This window comes from Paramisgurnus dabryanus, chromosome 14 (genome assembly GCF_030506205.2).
Source record: "Paramisgurnus dabryanus chromosome 14, PD_genome_1.1, whole genome shotgun sequence".
Taxonomy (NCBI): domain Eukaryota; kingdom Metazoa; phylum Chordata; class Actinopteri; order Cypriniformes; family Cobitidae; genus Paramisgurnus; species Paramisgurnus dabryanus.
The window spans coordinates 27,282,332-27,308,592 of record NC_133350.1 but is presented as its reverse complement, the minus strand read 5'-3'; the positions used below and the strand labels follow the sequence as shown (position 1 = coordinate 27,308,592).

Sequence of the window (26,261 nt, the reverse complement as noted above, 5' to 3'; positions counted from 1 at the left end):
CCTGCTTTTACACACAGAGACGAATTTCACCAACAAGATTGCAAAATCACGTTCATAATTGTGGGAAATCACCTCTGATATTGAATGTGACTTTGCCTTGCTTCTCTGTAAAATTCGGCTATGTGTAGTAAATGCCGCTCTACCTGAAAGCAGGTGATGGCGATTTACTACTACAGTTTTTGCCTATGTTGAACACTATAGACTTCACAATCACAACCCTAATCTACCAAACTTTAAATACAATATTAAGCCTATACGTCTGCACCAACAGCAGCTTACAGTAGCCTCAAAGAGCTGATTAGATTTACAGTATTTTAAATATTTTATAATCGCTGATATCCAATGTCTTTCCATTACATGGCAATGTATAATAAAAAGGCACTCAATACAAAACAATACAGAACAACACAAGAAGCAGAAAAATAAAGAAATGTCTGGACGAGGGAGAGTTAGACTAGGAAGAGAACAAGTTGACGGAGAGGACTAGTAGGACCTGGACAAGGGATAAGGAGAGAGGAAGGGGGAGAGGAGTAAGAATGCGTGGAGCAGCTCAAAGGAGAGGAAGAGCTGTTGTCACTTATGAAATAACAACCACCATCATAGACCACCATAGCACAACTACAGCCAGAAGCAGAAAGGGAACAAATAGGAGGAAACATTTGTGATTGTGAAGACATTGTGATTGCATAGCATTCCACCATTCACATGCAATCCTCAATCCCATTGAGGATTTTTTTTCTGTCTGGACTGTATGTGGAAAGTCTTTGATCATCAACCACATGACCAAATGTCCCTCCAGGATGCAATGGATGCAATTTCATATTGTACAGGTGAAACTGAAACATGACAAGTAATGTAGTTTTTGTAAAGCCACTAATTGTTAGAATTTTGACAGTCTATGCGCAATGATTGACTATATGTTTCTGTTGGATGCTAATGTTTTGACCAAGTTACTCGGTTTTTGATCTGGTTTGCTGTGTTTTGATAGAGTTAGTATTTGTAGAAAAAGATATTTAGGATTTTGAAATGTAGAGTTTGTATTTATTTACAGTTGCCTGAACCATTTTGAATCAATCACTCTTTTGGCAAAACCATAAACACGTTTCACCTGTTTAGACACGACATTTTCATTGTGATGCACCTGTGCTGCAAAATGGTGAGCACAGGTGACAAAACACAATTAAAGCACAAGTGTCACCACTTGAACACAACAACTCAAAATTGATCACACTTGTGGGGTCACACAGGGTTGGCTCGTTGGAAAGGCCCTCTCATGTAGGATAAGGGATGCCAAGGCGACCGAGCTACGGACGTTTGAAATTCAGGAGATCATCGGCCGCAGAAAGGGTTAGAGAGTCGGGGGTTGGCTCGTTGGAAAGGCCCTCTCGGGTAGGATAAGGGACCCGAAGGGTGAACGCCCGGACTTAAGGTGCCTGAGCTACAGCCGTATGAATTTCAGGAAGTGGCACGCTGTATCTCGGCCAAGGAAAATATATAACATTTAAATTAAACTGGCCGTCAGCACAATTCAATTGGTTTGGTATAGTAAGGAAAAATAGAATAAAGTGATCTCTAAAAAATAAGTACTTTTTGACTGTAAATAAAATTGTAAGGAGTGAAAAGTACTTTTTTTCTTAAAAAATGTAATTAAGTAAAAGTAAAAGTACTGATTTTAAATTGTACTCAAGTAAAGTAAAATTACCCAAAAATAATACTTAAAGGAACAGTACGTAGGATTGTGGCCAAAACTGGTATTGCAATCACAAAACATGTGGCTTAAACTGGTACTGCAATCACACAGCTGTGGCCAATACACAAAATGACAACATAAACATCAGTTGAGGGCTGCAACTCCACTTTTTAAATGACAATATCCTGGCCAGACCACTGTTGTCAGTGATATAAGTATTTGAAATGAAAATTATTTCTTAATGTCTAGTGACATATCAGGGCCATTTTATGATTCATTGATATACATTTCTTACATACTGTTCCTTTAAGTACAGTAATCAAGTAATATCTGTGCCTATCTGTCTGTCTGTCTGTCTGTCTGTCTATCTATGTCTGTTTATGTCTGTCTGTCTGTCTGTCTGTCTGTATATGTGTACCTAGCTGGTGTGTGTCATGACTGCTGGGTGATCGATGGCTGTGTGATCTGTGTGTGTGTGTTGTTTACCTGTGGTGCCGGTTCCTCGTGTGTTCACTAACTCCGCCCCCTTGTTTCGGTAATTGTTCACCGGTGGTGTCTCGTTTACCTTTTCCTTTATATTGCACATAGTCCTGTCCTTCGTTGCGCGCTCATTGTTTTATCACAGTCCTGCTGCCCTGCCCTGCCCTGCCTTGTCTTGTCAGTCGCTCTCTGTCTCTGTCTCTGTCTCTGTCTCTGTCTCTTCCTCTTGTTACCCCAGGTTTGGTTTTCGGCGTTTGGGGACTCGTCTTCGCCCGGACCGCTCGCTTGAGGATTACTGGATCTCATTGACTTTGTTTGTCTCTCGGATCAGCTGGTTCGCTTTGTTTCTAGGCGGTATACCAGCTGTCTCTGTTTCTCTCCGGTTTGCATCATCACCCGTGAGTGGAGTACACCTTTTACCATTGTGGATTACATTGACTCTAACGACTGTTGTTTCTCGGGAACGCTGGTTCGCTTCGTTTTTAGGCGGTGACCAGTGGTTTTCGGGTGGCTCTTCTACATCAGGATTTCACAGTGGATTACCCGTCTGAGAACTTGGATTTACCATCTTCCATCTCCGCCTGTCATCCACCTTCAGGGCGGCGTGTATCATCCCTCTGTTGCGTGTGGTGACTGTGCTGGTGTTCTCGACGGAGTGCGTGGGTGGCTCTCTCTCTCCCTTCGGATCTGTACTGGATTATTGTGTGTGGATCTACCAGTGACTTTGCTCTCCGGATCTCTTTCTACTTTTCTAAATAAATATTGTTAACTTGCACTTGACTCCGAAGTCTTTTCCTGACAGTGTGTACCCCCCCAAATTGCTTTTTTTTAGCTCCTTTTCTTGTTTTCATCCTATGTATATGACATTCGGAGTTGTTTTTTTTTCTTTCACCTGTGTTTTTTTTTAAATCAATTTATGTGTTTGTCAAACCTTCATATGAATAAAAATAAAGTTTGGCTGGGCAAAAAAAAAAAAAATCAAGTAAAAATACTCAAGTATTTTACACCTCTGAGGAAGTCAAGGTGGTCAGCAAAGACAAAGAACAGTAATATATCTGATGAAATCAGAGCTATGTGTTTGACCATGATCTGCACAAGATTTCTGTTTTGTCTTTGTTTTGTCTAAATGCACAGTTTTTTGTTTTGCATTTGGCCTACAGTGAATAATAAACATGTATTTCTCCAGCTTTATGTCCTGAGCATTGTGTTTTCTATTTTTCTAGGTGGTGTAGTTCCGTAGTGAAGGTTTGGTTTTGCAAGAAGAGTCTGAGGTTTTGTGAATGTAGCTTGAAAATTGGGTTTTATGTTCACAGTTAAGAGAAAAGGAGAGCAGCTTTCAAGAAATGTGACTTAGCAATCGAGAAAAACTATTTATTTTTTGCTTTATCTGAATTCATTTTGCTGCAATGTACAATATTGAGTAGACCTATTTGCTTTTTTGGTTGTTTGAAAATGTGATTCCATCCTGAAAATATGCCTTCTGAATAAACAGTGAAAATCAAAGACTGCAATGTTTTATATAAAGTAAACTATTGTGTTTCCCCTGATCTGAAAGGTTTTTTTTATTATATATTGAACAAACATACAACATGACAAGACATCCAAAGAGGTAACATGTTAAGGAATTTGGGTTTACAAAACAGAGAAAAATAAATAAATAAATAAAATCAAGTAAATAATAATATTAAATAAATAAAAGTGAGACAGCATAGTTAAATTTTCAATTAACTTCATGTCTTTGGTGTATAACAGTGTATCTCTACATTTTTTGTTATCAATACATTGGAGAGACTCAATATATACATCAAAGTCAATCATGAAAACTTTCAAACAAGGTTTTAAATTATTTATTTTACTTTTGTGAATATGAAATTTTCCAAATAATATCATAAGATTCATCATAAATTTAACAGATGGATTATTTGATTCAAAATATAAGATAACATATTTGGATGTTACAGTTTTTTTGAATTGCTAAAACACTAACCCCCAATCTCTAAACCAAATTCATAGTGGCCTAAACCCATTTGTCAAATCATGCACTCTTTTTGCAAAATTCTAAACACAAACTTCTCACTTAAACACACATTTCACACTGCAATGCACTTGTTTTATAAATACTAAACACAGGCAGGCAAAAGTTGAACACAACTAAAACACCATTATCATCGAGTAAACACAACAACTCAAAATTCTACACACTTTTATCTAATGGTATTTTTTACCAATTGTGTGAATTGGAAACAGTCTGAGAGGCAGATGAAGAGTATGAGGAAGAAAAGGACACCAGAGACGATGCAATTGGCAAAATTTGCAGTTGGATTGATGACTTTTTACAAAATACAAGTGCTGCTTACAGTAATATTGAAAACTTACTATTACTTGCAGTACTTACAGTAAAGTATTCACTATATTCACTGAATTAAACTTGTGATTACAGTAATAGAGATTTTTAACAGTATTTGTCTAGTGTGTTGTTATGTACAGTAAACATGTATTTCTGTAAGCAGATCTCCTGGATGTTGTGTTTTCCATTTTTTAAGGTAGTGTCTAATGGATGCTTGTAGTGTTTTATATTATAGACTTATGTGTGTATGATTTGAAAGCTTAGTTTGATTTTGAGTACAAGTGAAATGGTTTTGAAGCAATTGTTTGATTTTGCTGGAAGAGTCAGGGGTTCTGTGAATTTTGTTTAAAATTGGGATTTGTGTTTAAGGTTTTGAGAAAATGAGTGATGGTTTCAAAAAAAGTGTTTTAGCAATTCAAAAAAACTGTAATTCACAATTATAACCAGACTTCTGTTAAAAGCGTATAGATAAATCTTCCCAGAATTTTTTGGAGTGACAACATTAAAAAAAAAGATGTAAAGTTCTTTCTGGCTCATCTGAACAAAATTAACATTTTTCATCAATGTCCATAAATTTTGATAAAGTATAATTGCTAACATAAACCCCCTGATCTGAAGTGCATATGATGCAAGTATGTGTCATTTTGTCATCAGAGCTACATTTTGACAAAGTAATGTTAGGTTCTCATAGCAGAGTTTAGGTTTTGATAGTAGAGTTTCAATTTGACACAGATGTGAATGGTATAATATTTCCCAGTGTTGTGTCATGTTTACTTACGTGTAGAGTTTTGGCACAATGAGCGAAGTTTTGCAAAACGTGTTCAAGCAACAGGCATTTTTTGTCCCCAGGATCCAATGTGTCGTTTTTTGCATAGCTTAGTCATTTTAGGCTAATTTAAGAAACTGAAACCAAAATTCTAAAGTTTATCAAGAATGATAAACCTAACCAAAATTCATTCAGCACAGTCAAAATGGTTTAAAAATAAAAATCAGAATGACACAAAATGACCCTATCTCTAGAGGTGTAAAGTACTTGAGTAATTTTACTTGATTACTGTACTTACAGTAAGTATTAATTTTTGGGGATTTTTACTTTACTTGAGAACAATTAAAAATCAATACTTTTACTTTTACGTAATAAATTTTTTTAAGAAAAAAAGTATTTTTTACGTCGTACACTTTTATTTATACTCAAAAAGTACTTATTTTTTAGAGATCACCTCATTCTATTTTCCCTTGCTCTTACCAAACCAATTGAATTGCGCTGATGGCCAGTTTAACTTAAATGTATTTCATTCTGGATCCTTTGGACCATTCTAAGGAATTGGCCAACAGTTCATCTGATAATGAAGATTTTTTCGCTTCTTTGAAACCATCAACACATGAAGTGTGTTCCCGTGTGACACGTTCCCTGCTATGTGCAGCCTCTCTACCAAGACTAAGACCTTCTTCACACTGTCAGTCCAAATCTGATTTTGCTGCATATCCAATTTGACAGACTCGCTGTCCATATTTTGTGTATCACAACTGATCTGATCTGTGCGTCCTGTAGCGTTCTGCTTTCCGGATTATCTGCGCTTGTTTCTATGGCAATGACGTCGCGCTGGCACGACAATCTGCCTCGATGTCTGACGTGTTTACGTGACGCAACAGCATGACATAACCGAAAAGCTACACAAATGCGATCAGGGCATTCAGACTGAAATGGATTTCCGGAAATTTTTAAACCACCTGAAACAGATTTTAAAAAACGGATTTCATGTGATTTTTGGCCGTTCAAACGTTTTAAATGTGATTGGATCGGATACATCTCTTTCTGTTGCCTGTGAGAGGCTTGATAGAGCTTGAATTTTGAAAATTAGCTTCTGCTTAAGTTCAATTTGAGGTTTTACAACTTTGAGTAGCATGTTGCATACTGAAATTAGGTAGTCTAGTTTGATAAATAAGGAATAATTGATGACAGGCAGCTGAATTATAAGAAAATAATGCACACCCTAGCTGGTAACGCGGCATGACGCAAAGCAGAGTGTGCATTATTTTCAAATAATTCAAAGGACCGGAGTTATTTATTCCGCTTATACCACGGTTACCACAAACATTGCTCTGGTGCCTATTTTTAAGACATTTTAAAGGTTAGGTGTAGAGTTATTAAAAAATATTCAACACCCATGGAACATTTCTCAGCCAATCAGAATCAAGCATTCAACAGACACGTGGAATAAATAAATACAATTAAATACAAACAGTTGTAAAGCAGGATAAAACCTTGAATGTGTTTCATTCACTTCATGTTTTTAGAGATTTAAAGCTTAAACAAGAATCTCTAGTTTTCATTCTTCCTGATACTTTTACTTTTTTAATACTTAAGTACAATTTTAATGTTGTACTTTTTTACTTTTACTCAAGTATGATTCTGGCCAGATACTTCTACTTTTAATTGAGTAAAATTTACACTTAGTACTTGTACTTTCACTTGATTAACATTTTTGAGTATTTTTACACCTCTGCTCTTAAGGGTTAATAAAAGTCTGCCGTCTGCATCTGGGTTCAGTCTCTGTAATTCCTGAAACATTTGTACAGTGTGTGTGTGTATATATATATATATATATATATATATATATATATATATATATATATATATATATATATATATATATATATATACACACACACGCACGCACGCACGCACGCACACACACACACACACACACACACACACACAAACACATTCTGGTTTCCATGTTTTGTGGGGACATTCCATAGACGTAATGCATTTTATACCATACAAACTGTATATTCTATTCCCCTTACCTGCCCCATTCCCTAACCCCAACCATCACAGAAACCCTTCTACTACTTCACATTTTCAAGATAAATCATTCTGTTTGATTTATAAGCTTGTTTCCTCATGGGGACATCAAAATGTCCCCACAAGGTCACAAAAACACTGTTATTCCTATCTTTGTGGGGACAATTGGTCCCCACAACGTGATAATTACCAGGTACACACACACACACACACACACACACACACACACACACACACACACACACACACACACACACACACACACACACACACACACACATATATATATACATACAGGAAAGCATCTTAATGTATACAGGAAACACTACAATATTTCAGAGAGATATACAGTACAGTAAGCATGATATGTACACAAATGATATGGCTGTAGAAGAAAAACATGTCATGTATACTGTATCTTGTCTAAAATTAAATTAATTTGTAATTAATACAACTTTTTTGTATCCTTTTATAATCAAGTGATCCATTAAGGGAAAATGCATGGGTCTATACCAGCTGGCTGTACATTATCATACTTATTACACAAGTACTTAGTTGCCATATGTAATTAAACATACAGTACAGATACAAAATATTGATTTGAACGGCTTTAAAACGTGAAGTTCAGACAAAATTCATACGGTTCTGTACGATTTGTTTTTGTGATGTTAGATTTAGGGTTTGTTTTTTTTTCTAAAATCATACATTTTTTATTCTGTTTAAACAAATTCATACGAATTAGTCAAATCATAAAATATGGACATACTGTATTCCTGTGAGATCACTCGCTGATCCTGATCAACTTGACTTGCCCTATCCGGATGATACCGGCTGTGTTATTAGTTTCAGGTGGTTGTTATACAACAAACCTCGGAATGACGCCACTAGCCAATCAGAATCAAATATTGTGTAACGAACTCAGAGAAGACTGGCTATAATCTGGCCAGAAGCGAAAAGTGAGGTCAAATGTCATCGACAACACTATCAATGTACCAGGACAATTAAGAGAGAAAATTTGTATTTGTGTTGCTTTTTCAGAGCATGGTCTGCTAACTCATCCAAAAACCTTATACAACACTGCATCTCTTCACCTTCATAGAGAGAGGTCTGTTTCCCATTTCCCATGTACTGTATGTGATATTTTGAGATAATGTGAGATTCCATCACTCTTTTAGACAGTTTAAGACCCAATATAGGATTACTGATGTAAATCTTCCCATTCTATTACGCATTCCTTAACACAACTAAGGTCTTTTCAGTATGGAGGTGGAGGATCTATGACAATACACACATCCTTAGAAGATCCTGCTGGCTGCAAACATAAATGCAGCATGTGATGCCTACATAGCAGACACTTAACAGAGGCTGGATAAGGCATCCAAGAAAATCTTTCCACGCTGCTTTGCAAGGAAGGATATCCGTTGGGAGGAGTATCTGGCCAGACAGACTGGGATGTAATGGACAACATGAAACATTTGCAATAAAACAAAATAAAAAATCTATTGCATTGTTTCATTCCAAGTCTTTTTTATACTCATATTTTTTAAAGTGCATCTATTTCATTGCTAAAAACAATGTTATTATGTGTATTTGGTATAATCATTTTCCAAATACTATTCATTTTTGTAGCTCCAGATTTTCACTCTCTTCCTGAAACACACATTTTTGTACAAAGCTCATTGATTTGAAAAGCTCTGTGATTGGCTAGCTAATCTGTACGTTGTGATTGGTTTGAATACCTCTGACGTTAGTCGGAAATGTGATGCCTCTCACCATGTTTGAAAGATTCGCTCACAATGCAATGCTAACAGAAGTGAACTTACAAGCTGAGTCTGAAGTGGGAGGAATTATGGTAATGTCGGTCTTTACTACATCACCAATCCCGTGTGTAAACTGTTGCCTACAATCTTTGTGTTTGTTGTAGTCCAAGAAAAGAGCTTTGCGTTGGAGACGATACTTTGGGGTTTGTACCTTTTGCATATTGTTAACGTAGTAATACACACCAAAGGAAATGTAAAATCGTGAATCAGACAATTGGTGTTCTTTAAATAAAAAACGCTTGAGTAAAGATTTTTTTTTTTCAATAGAAACTGATTTTCTTTATATTGTTGTTCAGAACTTTAATATTTATATAAACAATTGTCAATATTATAAGACATGTGGACAAAATGACAGTAAATAGAGACAGGCAGATACAGTAAACTGTTAAACATGACAAGTTAACTGAAAAAAAAAATTATTCATTAAATTTACTAAATTTCTTTAAGGTAAGTGGTTGCAATCAATTTATTAAAGCTACATTTAAACAAACAAAAAAATTTTGTTTACATGTAGCTTAAATAAATTGATTGCAGCCACTTACCTTAAAAGTACACTGTAAAAAAAGTCCTTGTTGCACTTAAATGTTTAAGTTGAAACAACTTGACTTAAAAAGCAACTGTGGTCTGTTTCACGATTTTACATTTTGTGTGTAAGTGTGTATTAGTACATGTTAACGATATGCAAAAAGGTACAAACCCCAAAATAAACGATGATAAGTTATCGTCTCCAACGTAAATCTCTTTTCTTGGACTACAACAAACACACAGATTGTAGGCAACAGTTTATTTCCTGGGATTGGTGATGTAGACAAGACCGACCTTATCATAATATCTCACGCTTTGACTCACAGCCTGTAAGTTAACTCCTGTTAGCATTGCATTGCAGGGGCGTCACTAGGCTCATTTTAGGGGGGCTTCAGCCCCCCTAAAATTCTGTCCAGCCCCCCTAAAAAAATATTTGATTCATTAATTTGTGATCGCTTCAGTCCCCTATAAAAACTCTTTAGAAAAGGCGGAATGCTGCGTCAAGTTTCGGCTCCTCCCCTGATCTGAGTCAGCATTGATTTAGCGCGTTTTTCAATCCGCAGGGGGGCCGAGCAGAGCGAACATCAGTAGTACAGGGCTGACTGGCCATCTTGACCTGGCGGCTGTTCTAACCTGCCGTGCAGTCAGCTCAGGTTGACATGTGAAATAATATGATATGAATGAATGACGGACCTCTTAAAATCTACGAGTCAGTCAATCGCGGTGAGAAAATGCCACCACATGACCAAACGGCGGCAACCCACTGCTTTTTGGCTTTATCTAACAAATATGCAGCGCAAAGGAGACGCAGAGAGAGAGACAGACGCAGCGAGATGCTGCAAAATCAATCACAGAAATATTCGCCAAGAAGGGAGCAGGTCAGTCAAGTTACCAGTAAAAGCACGCATCTATATTGCTTATTAACGTTACAGGTTTTTAAGTCAGGTGCTGGCGTGATGCATTGCTTTAAGGTTGTTGTACTGAACGCATCAGGCAGATCATTTCATGCAGCGAAATACCAGATTATTGTGAAGTGTATCCTTTTATAAAACTAGTTTTTTTTTTGTGTGGAAAAACTGGATCAAACGTGCAAATCGAGCTTTTAATGGGCATTTCACCTTATATTTGCAGTAAAATAACTTTTTTAAAATCTAACAATATAAGTAAAGTATAGCTTATTAAATATGTTTGTTTCATTTCATTTAACATATTAATATTTCAACATTTGAACTCCTGAAAACCTTTTAAAACGTGTAAGGCACCTGTGTATTTGTCTTTGGCATTGTGTATTCCTAGTAAGTTTTTGAGGGTTCAATGTGGTTTTTTTAATATTAGCTTGGCTTGGTTTACCTATCTTAACATTTTAAACAATACTTAAACGTATCAACATGTAAAAGAAAATAGTTTTGATAAAACTATATCAGAAAGTAAGTACCCATCCAGATAGTTTTATCCATTGTGGTAGCCCTTGCTTATAAAAAGGTTGGAGACCCCTGACCTACAGTATAGACATAGGGGCTGTTTCCCAAACAGGGCTTAAGTCTAGTTCAAGACTAAAATGCCTGTTTGAGTTTTAGTTCTTAACTAAAAGTAGCTTGCACTAACATATCTTAAAATACATCAGTCACATTGTTTTGTCTCAAGATGCACACCTGTAATATTTTTGTAAGGTATGCTTGTAAAAACTACATAAACATCCTAATATAACTAAGGCCTAGTCCTGGCTTAATCAAAACCCTGTCCTGAAAACCACATCATAATGCATCTTGACAACTCAGTATTAAGGTAGATCACTTGTTGGTCAGTCCCCTTTTCTATATTTTAAAACTGTATAATTCCCAGATTAACACAGTGGCTATCAACTAATAATATTAACCTATAAGGTTAGCAAATCCGGTTTATGTTTACATTTAGGTTAACACACACATTTATCTTATTTTCTGGTTAAAAGTTTATTTTGTCAAAAAATCTTTGGCTAAGGTTTCTATGTGAGCATAGAAATGCAAACAGTAAAATGATGTGTTTGTACTGGAAATGTGTATGTGTATTTGCACAGTGAATAATGAATCAGGAAGTCTTCATTGTAAAAAAATCTCCATTCCCAAATGAAAATTTTCTAGTCCCATATGTGACACACAGGGAATACAATGGAATAGTGTAGTGCTGCACAATTAATCGCATCGCAATCGCAATCGCAATGTCAGCCTGTGCGATTATATGACAGCAAAATGTTGCAATTATATTAAATAAATAAATGTGTGGACTTGTTAACACAAACCTTCTGATAACAGTTTGATGATTTTCCTTGCTGTTTAAAAAAACAAAGAAAAACGAACAAAAAAGGCAGTGCACGTGTGTGGTGTGCGTCATCACTTGTACCAGAGCGAAGATGGATGCAGAGGAGGTTGACAGTGATCTGGTAGCTAAAAAAAACCTCTATGTCTGTTGTATGGCGGTATTTTGGATTTAGGATTACTGACACTGAGCAGTTGCTACATCAGGTGGCAATACGAAAACATTTCTAGTTTTACAAATACACTTTTTAGCTAAACTGTGTGTGGATTTTCCTTAAAACCCATCAAGTTGACTCATGATACCATTTAATAAAATCGCAATCGCACATCGCAATATTAGCATCAATAACCGCAATGGGAAAAATTACCCAAATCGTGCAGCCCTAGAATAGTGGATTGCAATAAGGTTAGTAGTATACAACCTAATAGTTAAATAATATTTTTTGATCATACCCTTACTGGGGGCTGAGCCCCCCTAAAATGAAAATCCTAGAATCGCCCCTGTTGCATTGTGACCGAATCTTTCAAACATGGTAAGGAGCGTCACATTTTCTGCTGACGTCAGAGGTATTTAATATTTAAGTACACTATACTTAAAACAAGTAGGGCTGGTTTCCTGAACAGGGATTAGTTTAAGACAAGACTAGGGCTTAGTTTACTTAGGAAAAATAAGTTTTCATTTATTTTAGTCTAGAACTAATCTAATCCCTTTCCAGGAAACCGCCCCGTAGTGTTTACCATTTTATTTTTCTTCACAAGTCACAGAAACCGACAGCGTGACTCGTGTGTACGTAAGTGTGAAGAAACTGAGCTCAGTTCTGGCATCGACTTCACACAGTTTTTGTTTATATAATAAAAGCAACACATATACGTGCACAGGCACTACACATCTGAACAATGGTAACCACAAAACCAAAGTCTTCCAAATCTCCAACATAAATGAATGTTTAACACTATTGAGTCTTTCTCTTTACTGAAAACCACATAAAATATAACTAAATAAATTAAAATAAAAACTCTCGTAATGCAGGCTCATGCAAAGCATGCTGGGAACTGGAAATCCTCCTCAACCAATTGTGTTGATTTAATAATAAACTGAAGTAAATTTGCAGTGCCAGAATCTTTAGTTGAACTAAACCTCATCACAACCACCAAACGTTTGTAAATATTTGCAATGTTTGTTAAAATGAGGCTGTTGTATTGAAATGACTCAGTTAATAAATCATTTTTTTTAGTTAGCTCTTTAACGCATTTCATTTGAGTTTGTGGAACTCAAAGCAGTGTAATCTTTAAACACACATAAAACTTTTTTTTCACTGGTTTGAGTACAGGTCACTCATTTGAAATGCATATTGTACTGTTCGGGTTAACAGTGATATTGCTGGGAAACTGAAAGTGTTTTTCTTTAAAGAGGTCCAGGCGTCTTATGGAGAAGTTAAACACAAGTAAGTGACCCTTCAGACAGACTAAATAATATGAAACCCACTTTATTGTAAAATCTGAACCTTGTGACGTGAAACTAAACCAATGTTTGCGGCAGTGGTTCTCAAACTTTTTCAGCGTGCATACCCCCTTGTGTATGGTTTCCTTCGCGGGCCCCCAAAAAAATGTATGACAAAAAACCTGTTCTAAACTTAATTAAAAAATTAAACAAAACATTAAATTATACAAAGTACTGCTGTTAGTCAGATTTTTTTTAATTACACAGAATTCATGATGTATTTTTTTAAATGTCATAAAACTGGGACCCCCCTGGCACCATCTCGCGGCCCCCAGTTTGAGAACCACTAGTTTACAGGACCTCCAAAAAGAGTGAGGTCCAGCTAAGGATCAGATCATGGCATTGCCACGTATGTGGTGCAAAAAGAAATTAAATAAGAGTCACTAAATGCAACAGAACTGAGCTGTTGGCACGATATTAATCTAATACCATGCCAGGGAAAGATGGGAAAAAGATTGTAGGCCGTTATCTACCCGTCATCTTTGACAAGACGCATGCTTAGGCATCTGCCTATCGAGATAATGCCAACATTCTGCAGTTTAGGTCGAATTCAGGTCAGTGATTAACAAAATAACAGTTTAAATTACACAAAACAATGTCTTGGAATTTCATTTGGGTGGTATACATAGCATGCGAGGCAGAGCAGCTTGATGTATAGCTCAGGGTGTTCATAGTGATTGGTCGTAAATTACGAGCATCTATAAGGGAAGCAGATATTGTGTTACATAAAAACACGACATGCCCCACTGGACGCATTTAAAAGTGATCAATTTATGAACCCCGCGAATCCCATTGCACAACATTATTCTTGATAAGTTTTCCTCTGTTTTTATTGGCACACAGATCCAAAAGCTAAAGCAGATGTTTAGGGGGAAAGAACTTGGCAAGGACTTTGTATTGTGCAAGAATGAAAGTCAACCAGGGCGAGCAATGGGGGATGTAAAAATTCCCGACTCCCACTTATCCCTATTTGACCACATATAGATGCTTGAGATACTGCTGCAGGCATCCTGTTTATGTTTGTAGAGCGTGAACTCATTTGTCAAAACAATACGAAAGCCCATCAACACAATGTACTTTGGTTTGAAGATCATCTAGTGAAACAAAACGGATAATGTGAGCAAAACGTAAGGGGGCGTGGTGGAGTCTCAGGTTTAGTTGCTACAGTATAAAAAGTGTCAACGAAACAGAGGAGGAGAAAAGAGCTGCTTTAATCCTGAAGAACATCTGAGACTATCTGAGGTAACGATCACACATGCAGTTAGTTTATTTAACCAGCGCTCAAATGCTTCTTTAGTTGGTGGAGAAAAATCAACAGAGAATTTAACATTTTATTATCTTCTTTGAAGGATAAAGACTGAACATTCAACCATGAAGTTTCAAATCTTGTTCTTTTTTCTGCTCTTGGCTTGCATGTATCCCAGTTTGGCTCAAGGTAAGTGTTTTTTTTTTTTTTACTGAAATTAGATGCTATTATTATTATTATTAAATATTGATGTTTTATTTAAAATAATATTACTATTATCGATTATAATTATTATTAAGTTTTTAAGTTTTAACAAATCTCAAAATGACCATATTTGTAGACAACAACTGCTTAACATGAATTTAATAAATGAAATTTTTTATAATTGTAGCATGCAAAGTACCAAGAATAAATAAATATAATAACAAAAAACACATGTAATGCTGAGACAATAACAAATATATAATTTTGCCCTTTTAATTTATTTTCAGGTTCATATGAAAACTGCTGTTTGAAGTACGTGGTTGGCATTAAAAAGCAAATCAAAAGAAATATTGTGGGTTACATCAAACAGGAAACAGATGGAGGATGCAATATTCCTGCGATTGTGTGAGTATTTCTTCATAAACATCAAAGACTTCATCAAAACACTTTAACACAATTGCTTGGCATAACGCTGGAACAACACATCCAATCATTAAACTGCTTTTGATATCAAAATTTTTCTTTTTTTGTCTTTTTACAGGTTCAGGCTGAAGAAATCAAAGACGCTGTGCGCTGATCCAAAACAAGATTGGGTCAAAAAGCTGATGCAGATAATTGATAATGAACTTACGGCTCTCCGTAAGGAATGAATTCATTGAAAGCTGTTGCAGGACCAATCCCTCTGTGAATGACTGTTTCATCAACAAAACAGCTATATAACAACAGCAATGTTTGTTATTATTTGTTGTTATCAGTATAAGTCCTTCTGATTCATTATTTTTCCACCAGACTATGAATTTTTATTTTCATGCGGAAGTTCATAATGAACTGTGTTGTAGATGCTTGTCTTCCTGTTCAATGTATAAGCACAATGCGAATGTACGAACTGTGAATGTTTGACCTTCATCTCCCCATACTCCATATATTTTTTTAAAGATTTCATTTGAATATAACCTGTGAAGTGAATAGCCTATATGTAAATGTTTGTGGGTATGTGTGTGCGCGTGTGTGTGTGTGAGAGAGAGAGAGAGATAAAGAGAGTGCAGTACATCTACTTTTATTGTTGTTTTCTTACTATAATAAAATTTACTATTTTACATTTAAAGTTGTTATATATTTTTTACATCTATGCATTTTGCAACACTTTTATCCAAAGCAACTTACAGTGTATTCAAGCTATGCATTTTTATGAGTTTTCCCATGACCTTTTGCATTGCTAACATAATGTCTACCACTTGAGCTACATCCTAAAAAAAATGCTGGGTTATTTTTAACCCAGTGTTGGGTCAGAAAGGGACACACTTAGCCGTTTGGTTAAATGAACCCAGATTATGTTTATTTTTGAGCCAATAATGAATTAAAACCACCCAGCATTTAAGATGCTAGGTTACATTGAACCAGGTTCATCCCTTTTTGACCAAACGCTGGGTGAGTGTACAATTTTTTAATGTGTAAAGCTTACATATAGTTTCTTAGCGAACAACGTTTGGTCCAGATTTGTATTTTATTTTATTGATGTTCATTAATAAAAATAATTCAAATACTTTTTAGATAAATTTTGAAACTTGCATTATTTGCGTAACCAAACTCGAAACATTACATCAATGTAAAAGGCCTTCAAATGAAACATGCTTAATAGCTTTATAATTAAATAAGCTCTGTTGTGTATACTAAGGCTGTTATTCCCCAAAGCGAAAATGTTTCGCTGATTGGTTTTATGCCATTGAGCACATGTTTGTTCTTGTGAGAGTTTTTTGTATTGATTCGGGGGAGTCTTATCTTTGCATCTCTTAAATGGCAGGTCTTATTGTGAGGTGTGACAGGTGAAGTCTAAACTTGCTGAGGGAAGAAGAATGATAGTTTTTTTTTCTCTGTTTTACGCCAAATAGCTTTGATTCAAACACATTCAATTCGGATCTGTCATCACGCTCATTTCATCTTGCTGTGAGGGAAAAAAATTGAAGTGAAAGTCAGCTTATATCTGCTTCAATGGTGATAAATATTTTTTATGCACACCTGACTGTTTAACTGTGTCTTTAGGAAAACATTGCACATTCTCTGGAAATGTTTCAAAGCTGGAAGTCAAGTCAATTGCAGAGAAACATCTACGAGCAATGTTAAAGCCTCTGAATCAAATAACCCGCATGACCTGTGAGCTATTCAAGAGAAATTAGAGTATTGTAATGAATCTACAGCACTGTAAAATCTGAAGGTTGGATGTACAGGTTTGGTTACACCTAAGCATTAAAGCTTTATCTACTTAAAAATGAGCTGATGCAAACACTGATCGCCATAATGATGGTTTGTTGAAATTAAAAACTCAACTGCGCTTTTAATTATTCTCTCTCTCTCTCTCTCTCTCTCTCTCTCTCTCTCTCTCTCTCCTAAATGGCAGTGTCGTGGTTGGATAATGCAGATTAAGGGCGGTATTATTATAATAAGATCCCCTTTTGACATCACAAGGGGAGCCATATTTCAATTACCTATTTTTTTCACATGCTTGCAAACTGGGTTGATATTTTTCACATTTTCTAGGTTGATAGAAGCACTGGGGACCCAATTATAGCACTTAAACATGGAAAAAGTTAGATTGTCATGATATGTACCCTTTAAAGTAAGATTTTTTTTTTAAGTTAATCCAACTTTCACTTTTTACAGTGAGTAAGAATAAGCTAAAGTGTACACAAATATCAACATTTTCTTAGCGATATGATATTTACAGTAGATGAAAATAAGTTTCCCTTTCAGTTGATCACTACAACAGTACATCGTGACTGACGTGACTGACTCATGACTGACTGATTGAGAACGCACTTGCGGGACCACTCAACTTCGAGAAACTTGTAAAACACCAATGAACATTGGCGTGCAGTATTTGCATCTGCTGGCGCCGCCCCAACCTGGAAGTATAAAACGATTTGCCATACCAAATTAGCTATTTTCGCAGCTACTGCCGCTCAGACGGGTTCACTTCCCAGTTTGCCTAGTTTTCTATCATGGGTTAAGGAACAAGTAGTGACCGACATTCTGCAGTAAACCCAGGTTCCATCTCTTCAGATCTAGAGACAGAAGGATTACACTGGCACTGGAAGGGTCAGCTTCAGTGGCGCTTTGGAAGGGATTGCCAATTCTTTGATCACAACTTGACGTCGTAGTGAACGAATGAAAGGGAACATCTCGGTTACGTATGTAACCCTCGTTCCCTAAATGAAGGGAATGGAGACATCACGTCTCATCGCCACAGTTTGCTGTACCATTGCTGATATCGGCCAGGCACTAGTTTTGGTTATACTGATTTGGTATTGCACATGCCTCTCTTTTAATACTCATATACTGCATGCCAATGTTCGTTGGTGTTTAACAAGTTCCTCAAAGTTGATCGGTCCCGCGAAACGCATTCCCAATTTGTCACATACGTAACCGAGATGTTTTATAAAATAAATAAATGATCAAATTTGCAATTGTAGAGTAAATGCTATCTATATTTGCATATATAATTTGTACCTTTGTATTCTTGTAGATTTACTGGATGCAATAAGAACATAGAGTGTAAATTATTATATTTATTAAAATTATTAAATTGATGCTAAATTATTGTGAGAATAAAAGCCCTCCTTTAACCGACCCCTTACCCAATTTATACTTTAAAGTACATTGTGGCTGCGTCCCAATTTGAAGGCTGCAACCTTCGAATGACGTATTTTAAGACCGATTGTGTCAAAGCTAGAAAAGCCGTCCCCAGAAACATCTTTGATGTGTTCTGCTCACAGGCGCTGTGTGGATCCTCCGAAGGCTACCATCTCATTCATTTCAAACTCTTTTACAGAGTGTGTTTCATCCCAACGTTGTTTCAGACGACAACACGTTTTTTCTATGGCAGCTATACCATATGCGTTTTAAAATTGAGGGGTGAGCTGTTGGTTACAATTTTTATAAAAAAAAAAATGCCATTTCGATGTGAAAAGTGAAAGGAAAAGGGATAAGAGCGAGGGCGGATTGCAGCATCATCATATCAAAAGCCAGTTTGGCAACTTATACGCTCTAATGCCTGTGCCCATGAATAAGCCATTGATTCCACTACGTCTTTTTAAAACTTTAGTGCTAAATAGCCCTTGCCAACAACATTTGAAGAATTTGGTGGCAAAACAAGATAATTTTTGTCAAAAAGTTTATTATGTTACCATGTTTTCATTGTGTTTTACGGTGCTACTTAAATCTTAAATCAAAACAAACCAACTGCAGTTTAATCGATATTAATTGGAATGCACAATCAAGGTTTTTAAAGCTCCCGTTCTTTCTGTGTTTTTAAAGCTTTGATTGTGTTTACAGTGCACAATATAACATGTGTTCATGTTTCACGTGTAAAAAAACGTGGTATTTTTCACACAATTTACTTATCTGTATAGCGCTGTTTTCACTGTCCTCAAAACGGTCTGATGTCTTCCTTGTTCTATGAAGTCCCTCCTTCAGAAATTCGTAATGAGTTCTGATTGTGTAGTTTGTTTAGTGTGTTGTGATTCGATAGCAGCTTAGCTTAGCAGAGCCGTCTGAGCTTAGCTGGCGACTGACGTATTCCTGTGGGCGGAGTTTAGTCAAAAAAACATTTTGCTGACGTCATTAAAGAAGGAAATAGAGGACTGTAGTCCAAACCGGCCGTTCGTTGTAGGCTTTTAAATGTGAATTCTTAAGAAAATATACCGCCTTGCAGTGAACTTTGAGCTTTATCATTTTACAGGCATTATTTATGCTATTATAGCAACATTACACACTAACTAGGGTTTAAAAAATGGGATCAGGAAGAACGTGACCGTTTTGGAACCAAACTCTTCATTTGCACTCAATGTAAATCGACACTCCGATATTTGAAATCCTGGCTGATTCTGAAATCTGATCGCAGCGCCTACATAAGGAGATTTACGGGTTGTAAGATTTTATCTGTTAACATCACACATTACAAAGTAATCTGATCTTAACATCAAAACTGATCAATGTTTTCTCGGATTCTCAGGAGGAGGGGAAAATTGTGGTAAACTCAGGCCAAAAATCCTGTAAAGCCAGGCTTAAAAAGTTCATTGTCAGGCTGTAAGGTTCCAAGAACCTTTAACCTGTATTGCAGAAAAGTTTCTTTGTAGTGAAAAAAGTTGTTCATCACTGCAACGCACCGTGTTAAACATATTTATTTTTTAAAGTGTTAATGACTAATCTCTTGTACATGTAATTGTTTATCTTCAGAGTTAAAATAAACCTTAAACGGATAAAGAGCTAAAAACGGTTTCCTGGAAAGCACTTCTGCATCAACTTTAATGAGGTGTCATTGTTGCGCAACTGCATACATAGTTTTATTTCATGTCAAACAAATTAAACCTGGGCAAAGATACATGAAAGTTTTCAGTTTTACCCTTATAAGTCATTCTGAAGTGTCCAGTTTTGAGCATTGTGGTTTGGATCGATCCTTCACTATGCTTCCTTCTATCGAGTTCTGTTTCTGAGGCAAGATTTTTGTGTAACGCCCCATGTTCTACACAAAAGGAAATTAGGAAAATGTCCATGTTGTTCTTTTAGTAACAATGACACCACACATTGTCCTCAGCTGTCCAACTCTTTAAATGATAAAAGCGCGATCAAAGCTCTGAAATATGCATCACATCTGGGTTTAATGTTAATTACAATGAACATCCATTATGATCAACTATTAATGTATGCCTGATGAAGTGTTGTATATTATGTGGCATGATTTTGAGACAATATTCATACAGTAGTTTTGGCGACGTCCGCAGTTATCGTTCTGACTCGCTTCCAGAACAATATGTCAGTGTGTGTCAAATCCACCATCAGCTTCATGTTATTACTTTGATTCATGGCTGACTAAGACAATAAAGATGGCTGTGTTGGCCATTAGCCATGAGAAAAATTACAAGTGCTCAGAAAGGGGATTTTGAAAAGCATCTGCCCGGTACATGGACTATTTCATATGGTATTAGCCCGTCTGTGATTTAGATAACAGTCGGATCTGTGGTTTAACAAACAGACTGAATCATTTATAAGTCAGTCCTGTGTTTCATTAAAACCAAATTTTCTCATGAATTTTTTGCATTCACACGTGGGAGTTTTACGAAAACATCTTTCAAAAAAACTGCTTATTTGCAGTAAACCAAGTTTTTTGGTCTAGGATCACACATAAATAAATCTCTTGTTTGGGAGGACGACTGTCACGTTTTCTCATGTTTCTCAGATAAGACAATGCATGTGACTTCCTATTCGGAGAATAAAAACTCCCTAGTCATTGGTTGAACGAACTCCAGCTTTTTATAAACAGATCTGAACGACATGACGAATTAACATCCATGTGTTGCGAAATTAAACGATAGCGTTTCATTCGATTACAATTCGTCAAAGCTCAAATATTTGTTGTGTTACCAGTGTTTTTCACATAGGACAGTGCAACAACAATACAACACTACAACCATGTAAGGAATCATTGACGACAGGCCATTAAATTAATCAAAAATAATGCACACCCAAAGTGGTAATGGCACTTGACGCAAAGCAGGTGTGCATTATTTTCGAATAATTCAACGGCCCGTCGTCAATTATTCCGCTTATACCACGCTCTGGTGGTTATTTTTTGGTCATTTTGAGTAAAAGCATCAGATACATTTCTCTTTGGGACGTCAATGGGAAACAGGCTATTAATTGTGTGGAACATACAGGTACTATAACATTGCATCTTTGCTCTAAATCAGATTATATCAGTGATTCTGTGTGATCTTTCACCATGTGCATTTACTTTCTACAGCATGTGTGAACACGCATACAATGGGGGTGGAGGGGTCTACAGTATTAAGAGTATTGCAAAATCCATACCTCTGTCAAACTGCCAATCACGGCGGAAAACCATGAAAGTTGCAAGCACAAACTAGTAGCGTACAGCAAGACAAGTGTTGTGAAATTGAGGTAAAAAAAGATTCCCGGTAAAGTAAAACAAATGAGAAAAGATACATTGTGTTCTGAGGACAGCAAATCTTTGCCACGCTTTGCACATCTAAACGGGATTTAAAAGATTGTTTACCCAGAGTTCTGCTTGCAAACTCTTGAGAAGACGAACTGTTGATGTTAGAAATTTTCATAAAAGTCTGACATCTCACACACTTATCAATACTGGAAAAGATGAAAAATAACACAGAATGTGTGTAGATCTTTTCACGATTAACTGTGTTAATGTATAAGTTGGCAAGAGCTCGGGACAGTTAATCTGGTCTCACACTCTTGTTTGTTTAGATTGGATTTCTTTTCGAGTTGCGGTAATGAATTTTTGGGTTCCAGTAAAAGGTAAACAGATCATTTTGACAGCTGCATACATGTAACACATGGTGTCAAAGCTGAGGTCATGGTTTTATTCCCAGGGAGTGGCATGATGCTTAAAATGTAGAGCTGCAATGAAGTGTCTTGCAAATGCAACAAATTCATATTTGTATAGTTAATCATTTTATATTTATCACAAAACATACAAATACATAATACATTACATAATAATTGATTTGTTAATATATGACTTAATTCTTGTTTTTTTTTTACCTATTTACCTATACTTTTTAAACTGCAAAAAGGGAAAGTTGGTTCAACTTAAAAAAAAAAAAACTTCAATTGGTAGCACCTTAAAAAGTTATGTTTTTTTCAAATTTTTCCCTAAAGTGAAACCAAAGTGAAATATAAACCCTTGCACCTAAAAAGAGTTCATATTAGTACCCCAGAGGTACATATCTGTACCTAAATGCTACATTTTATTCTGATTTAAATGGTACATTTTACAAAAAAATAATAAAGTAACCTGCTAATGCGGTTGCATTAAAATTTTGATTTAATTAACCTTAAAAATATAATTTAACTCAAAAAAATGTTGTAAAAATTGTGTCAACTAATACTTTTTTACTCAACTAAAAATTTAAGGCATCCACATAATCAGTTACTTTTTTTATAGTGAGATCTTTTTTTTTTACTTTTTTCTACTTAAAAAAGTAACCTGGTTGCACCAAAAATTGTATGTTATTTAACTTTAAAATATTAGTTGACTCAAAATAGTTGATGTGTCAACTAATATTTTTAAATTAAATTAACTCAAAATTTTAAGAATACCAGGTAACTTTTCATTTTTAGAAGTGACAATTTTTTTTATTTAACAGCTAAGGATCATTTTTTCTGATAGTTATAAAATAGAGTTGTTTTAATTTTTTCCTCTGTCACATTGTTTAAGATTCAGTATAAATGTAGGCATACATCTACACAAATTAGCCAAAACAAACAAAACCATGATGTATATGACTTCACAAATAAACCTTGGTATATAACACATTGCAATATCTTTGTATAATATTACTTTAATGAGAATTTGGCAGGAAAAATGTTTTTTCATCATGAAAATAATGTGATGTGATTTTTAGACAACTATCAATTTCACATCGGCTTTGCAACCTTCATGTGCAATCCAATTAAATTGTACATTAAACAATGATAAGTTGATCTGATTTTTAAAAAGGATTTTGAAGATTTAAGGTCAAACGTATGTAACTAATAAACAAACTAATATGGGTGTGAAATGTATCAGTAGTGTTTAAACCGATCTCCTCCATTCATGATATCAAGCGTGCCAGTGCTTGTTTTTGAGGTTAGGAAACAATAAAATGCTATAGAAGTTTGTGTAATCGCCACCATAAGCTATTTGTATAGCACTAATTATAAGATTAACAGCTGTCATTGGTTAATCTTCATGTCATACATTCAACGTAAACTTAGTGTCTAGTAAATAACAAGTAGATTTACAGCTAATTTAAGGGCAATAGATGACAGCTCAATTTATCAAATGAAGAAATGAGATCCAGCAAAGGACATTTAGAGACACATAGATAAACATTAAATCCATCAAGCTTTTGAAAAGCTGCATATGGTTTTCATTAAATAAGGCCATTACAGCCAGTAACCAAAGTATGTTTATTTAAACATGAAAAACGCTGCTTGAGCTACATGAGACTAAATTAGACATCAAGAATTGGCCACATTTCCACACTCACATTGACGATTGGATCTACTGCAGTACAAACAGAAACAATCTTCATTGCGGTCACACACAGTTTGTTCATGCACTTATGTGATGAAACCAAATATGCTCGGTTGCTTGCTTTGTTCATCCATCTTGACATGCATACATGAGTACAGCAGATGTTTCATATGCAGTTAGTGCTGGATCTCTGATTGTGTAAAGTGATTTTTAAAACCTACACTCTAAAAATGTCTGGAATGTTTTTGACCCATAATGGGTAAATATTGGACAGAACACACCGTTGGGTTAAATTGACCCAATGCTGGGTTGTTTTAACCCAACTGCTGGGTTATTATATCCTTTGGTTGCATAACAGCAACCCAACATTGGGTCATTTTAACCCCACATGAGGTCATTTTAACCCAGCATGTGTTCTGTCGAATATTTACCGATTATGGGTCAAAAATAACCCAGCCATTTTTAGAGTGTATTGCCAAGTAAATTGCCAAGTAAATGAAAATAAAAATCTGGGGAAAATAAGCAGTATTCTCTGCTCTTAAATGCTTGGGGCATGTCTGCAGCCAGCGCTGAAACCCCCCACTGTAGTCTGTCTTAACTTTAAACAACCTTAATGGATGCTCGTGATTGTGTTAGGCCCAAATAATTCTGAAATAGGAAAAAACTGTCAGTGTAACTCTATAATTCAGTACTAGTTCACAGTCTTTGTAACGTATTTTGGCAATACACATATGTAAGACATTTTTGATTTAGAATGTATGTAAAGCAGCTCTTTCTAAGACCTTCATAAGATGTTTTCACACACCACACATTAACCCCTTAAAAGGCATAACACACACAATGTGTAAAAATTGAACACATCATTTTTTGCAGTGCAGATGGATTCCAGATCTCCAGATATTTACCAGACATCTTGCAGACCTACATGTGCTATCTGGGTTTCAGCTGTTTTGAATGTCATATAACTCAATAGACCGAATAGCCGTTTCTTAATAGTTTCTTTCTCACAAAGTGTAGTTTTAAGATTAGTTCAGTCGAGAATAACTATGTATAATATTCAAATTTTCAGCCGATTATTAAAGATAGTGCCTATTTGAACATTTGTGACCAGTCACGGAAAGAAGGAACACAAGTCGGATCTGGGGCATTTTGAGTTATTCCCAGATTTCCAACGATGTGTAACACGTGGAAATCTGATAAGATTTGGAGAAGTGATGGCCATTCCCACATGGAAAAAACATATATAAACATATATGTTTCAATATAGGTTTTGATATAAGTTTTACATATATGTGACATATATAAAATTGGCCGTTTTCCTATATTATATGTACATATATGTACATACAGTATATGCACATATATGTTAACCTATATATTGGTAAAATTATTAAAATCTGTAGCTGCTAATAAATTAAACATAAATAAAGGTCCAACCAATGACAGTCTGCACCTGCAGGAGCAAGGTTCAAACCTCCAACCTTCCGATTACAAAAAAAAATGCAATCCCACGCGTCACTGCTGGGATTCGAACACCCAACCTTCCGATCATTAGACAACTCACTTTACCATCTGCGCTACTGTCGCTGTTAAATATCACTGAACAGTAGCTGTTAAATTAAACCATTTTGTTATACATGTCGTAGACAGATCTTGTAAATGTTTGAAATGTGCAGACATCATAACTTTATTTAATAATTCACATAATTTGTGGCCTGTATATGCACATATATGCACCTCAATTTTGCATATATGCAGCATATATATTATCATATATGGGCATATATGCTGTATATGTGCAGCATATATGGGCATATATGCTGTATATGTGCAGCATATATGGGCATATATGCTGTATATGTGCAGCATATATGTGCATAGTAGCTGCATATAGGTTTCATATATGTGCATATATATTATTATATATGTGCATATATGCTGTATATGTGCTGCATATATGTGCATATTAGCTGCATATATGTTTCATATATGCGCATATATGCTGTATATATGCAGCATATATGTGCATATAAGCGGCATATAGGTTTCATATATGCACATATATCCACATATAGGTTCTTTCCATGTGGGTTTGAATGTAGGAACTCAGGAAAACTCAAAGCCCAGAAAATAGACTCTGAAAGTTACACCTTTCTCCTGCTCGGAGAGACAATAGGGCTCATTTACATCTCATTTAGCTAAGCCATACCCCCTGTAAAGCCATTTTGAGATTTGTGACAGAAGGCCGGATGACAACATGCAAAAATAAACATGACTTTTTACCTCTGTGCTG

The 26,261-nt window shown here is 35.7% G+C and overlaps 1 protein-coding gene across 1 annotated transcript; it reads left to right on the top strand.

The window, feature by feature from the left end:
- The first annotated feature begins 14,563 nt into the window (after positions 1 to 14,563).
- Positions 14,564 to 16,021, top strand: ccl25b (chemokine (C-C motif) ligand 25b). Its single transcript, XM_065241886.2, has 4 exons — positions 14,564 to 14,708; positions 14,816 to 14,901; positions 15,204 to 15,321; positions 15,458 to 16,021. The coding sequence occupies exons 2-4, from the start codon at positions 14,838 to 14,840 to the stop codon at positions 15,564 to 15,566; spliced, it is 291 nt and encodes a 96-aa protein (XP_065097958.1). The 5' UTR covers positions 14,564 to 14,708; positions 14,816 to 14,837; the 3' UTR covers positions 15,567 to 16,021.
- The last annotated feature ends 10,240 nt before the right edge of the window (positions 16,022 to 26,261 follow it).

Coding starts and splice junctions, on each gene's coding strand:
- ccl25b (XM_065241886.2), top strand. CDS start 14,838: ATGAAGTTTCAAATCTTGTTCTTTTTTCTGCTCTTGGCTTGCATGTAT. Junction 14,902..15,203: donor GTATCCCAGTTTGGCTCAAG/GTAAGTGTTTTT, acceptor ATTTATTTTCAG/GTTCATATGAAAACTGCTGT. Junction 15,322..15,457: donor TGCAATATTCCTGCGATTGT/GTGAGTATTTCT, acceptor GTCTTTTTACAG/GTTCAGGCTGAAGAAATCAA.